The 2,789-nt window shown below is 60.6% G+C and overlaps 2 protein-coding genes across 2 annotated transcripts; both read left to right on the forward strand.

Annotated features, from left to right (window-relative positions):
- Positions 1–343: 343 nt before the first annotated feature.
- Positions 344–1,018, forward strand: DQ04_15741000 (transcription elongation factor S-II; the record flags this gene model as incomplete). Its single annotated transcript, XM_009317360.1, has 1 exon — positions 344–1,018. The coding sequence occupies one exon, from the start codon at positions 344–346 to the stop codon at positions 1,016–1,018; it is 675 nt and encodes a 224-aa protein (XP_009315635.1).
- Positions 1,019–1,840: 822 nt separating this feature from the next.
- Positions 1,841–2,789, forward strand: DQ04_15741010 (hypothetical protein; the record flags this gene model as incomplete). Its single annotated transcript, XM_009317361.1, has 1 exon — positions 1,841–2,789. A coding segment is annotated over one exon (949 nt), but the record flags the coding sequence as incomplete, so codon positions are not given.

Consider the following 2,789-nt stretch of genomic DNA (forward strand, 5'->3'; position numbering starts at 1 on the left):
TGGCGGCGGCAGCGGCAGCGGCAGTGCAGCGGCACCCCACCGCCCCGTCAGTAAGCGCAGCCGCGAGGTGGACTCCGACGGGCGGCAGGGCGACGCTCATGCGCTGGAGCTGCTGTCGGACGATAAACTAATCGCCCTCGCGGAGCGCATTCATGCAGCGGTGGAGGCAGCCGACCTCCCGTCACTGCGTATCGAGCTGTGCGACCTCGACACAGTGAGCGTCACTGTGCGGCAGCTGGAGGACACGAAGATTGGCGTTGCCATCGGAAGCATCCTCGGGCGGCAGGAGCTGCGGAAGCTGTGGCCGCTGGCGCGTGCCATCATCTCCGCATGGGCACGCATCATGCCGCCGGAGACGGTAGAGGCCATCAAGCGGCACCAGCAGTTCCGCCTTGGCAGGCGTCAGGATGACGCCAGTAACAACACTGTCATGGAGGAGGCGATGATGAGCCCCGTTGGTGCCGGTGCGCCATCTTTTGTCACCGCCACTGCGGAGGCAGCAGCGGTAGCAGCAGTGCCGCCCACGACAGAGACCGGTGAGCGCGTGCGTGCACGCTTCGTCCATCGCGTGCGGAAACTGCTCGACAACCCGACTGACCCGCCTATCGCGAATGTCACATCCAACGACCTCGACGCGGTGGCGGAGGAGCTCTGCCGTGACGTGGTGGAACCGGAGGACCGCAAGTACCTTCAGGAGCAGATAGAGAAGCCGGGCATGGTGCAGCTTCGCCGCGACCTCGCCACACGCGCGCTAAGTGGGAAGGATTTCCTAAACCTCCCGCGCTCTGCACTCATGACGGAGGAAGAGAAGCGTATGGAGGAGGCACGCATCACTCGCATGATCGAGGAGCAGGACAAGGTGAAGCTGGCAAACGTCGCCGTGACGAGTCTCTTCAAATGTCCCAACTGTGGAAAGAGCCGATGCTCCTTCTACGAGCAGCAGACACGATCTGCGGATGAGCCCACCACGAAATTCCTGACATGTCTGGAGTGTAAGTACGCGTGGACCACGGAGTGAGTGCCGAGGACAACAGGGAGATGTTCTGTGTGTGGGTGTGTGTGCGTGGCCGAGAATAACGAGAGAGAGAGGAGAGAGAAGGAGGGGCGAATACGAATTCCCTCGAAGACGTCTGTCCACTCAATGTTGGATCCACCTGGTGGAGGAAGGAATGATGCGTGGAGGTGTTTCACAAGTGTGTGTGAGAGAGAGAGAGGGAGACGAGACGAGAAGAGAAGAGAGCGGCTTACGGCGGAAGTATTCTCATTTCATTTCTTTAACACACTCACACACATACACGCATTCTTTGCACATTTCGAGGAGTAATGCGTGGGTATATGCTACTATGGCTGTTGGTGTTCTGTGATGTCCTCATCTTTCTTCCCCGCTCGCTGGTTCCGTGGCGGCTGTTATATTCTCTCCCTCCCTCCTCTCATTTGTTGTTGCTGGTGCTGCTCGTGTTCTTTGGTTGTTGTTGCTGTTGTTGTCATTCGGGGTTGTGTGGCACCGCCAGTAGGAGCGCCCCTCTCGCCTCTTTGGCCCCGTGCTGGCTGTGCCACAAGCGGCGGGCAGGGAAGAATAAGAAGAGAGAGAAAGAGAGAGACACGTGCACACGCGAGATCCATACATTTCCTCGAATAACTCCATCATTGGTTTTTGCCTTCTGCCGGCCTGGTACCCACAGCAGCACAGACAGAGGCCGAAGCATCCGTGCATCAAGAGGAGGCACCCGATTTTTGAGCTCGCAGGTGGGCAGCACACTCTAGACCAGCTCGAAGTCTACTTGTGCTTGTGGCCATTTACACCTTTTTATTCACCCCAGCAACGCTGTCGCCTGGCGCAATGACCTCCACACTGGCACTCAACACACTCGTCTGGCTGAAGCAGCCGGGGTACCCGTGGTGGCCTGGGATGGTTCTCGACCCCGCCGCGCTTGAGATGGCGGTTCCCACCGGCTACGATACCTGCGTGCTATGTCTGCCGTCGGTATCGTCGAGTGTGGCCTTCGCCAACAGCAACAACGCGGAGGAGATCTTGCGGTTTAACCCAGTGTCTGACGCGGCGCTGCTGGAGGCAGGAAAGCAGGATGCGGACTGCTCGGTCGCAATAGAGGAGGCCCTGCGCGTCTACGAGCAGCAGCAGGAGGAGAGACAGAAGAATAAGGTAGCGGAGGAGGAGAATGGTGCGGCGGCGTGTGGTGTGGACAATGGGAAGAGCAAGGGGGGCCGCCCCGGAAAGCGCCACCTGCAGACGAAGACCGATAAGCGAGAAAAGAAGAGGCACAAGCGGCGGGAACGCAGCGAGTCGCCCCCTGCGGAGCGCCACCGTCACAAAAAACGCGGCGGCAGCGACGAGGGCGACAACGACGAGGATGAGGACGAGGACATGAGTCTAGACGACGACTCTGATGACGAGAACGGCATCAGCAGCGGCAAGCGGGGCAAGCGCGGTGAGAAGAAGTCGCGGCGAAAGGTGTCGTTTGACTTCGACGATCAGTACGAGGAGGAGGCGCGGCGGGCGCCCAGTCACCAGGAGGACGACTCGGCGTACTTTGAGCGTGTGCTGCGCGAAGGCCGCCAGACGCTCACGGACAACAGGCTTGACAGCATTCGCCAGCAGCTGGAGGTGCTGGCCGCCGCCTGCACGCGCGGCAGCGGTGTCGTTACCGTTAGCGAGGCGGCGGAGGAACAGCTGCTCGACGCGCTCTCGCCGCTCGCGCGTGTGGACGTCCCGTTCGAGCAACTGCGCCGCACACGCATCGGCGTCGCGGTGGGGAAATTCCTCTCGCGCG

The sequence above is a fragment of the Trypanosoma grayi genome, assembly GCF_000691245.1.
Source record: "Trypanosoma grayi strain ANR4 Tgr_1574_V1, whole genome shotgun sequence".
Taxonomy (NCBI): Eukaryota; Euglenozoa; class Kinetoplastea; order Trypanosomatida; family Trypanosomatidae; genus Trypanosoma; species Trypanosoma grayi.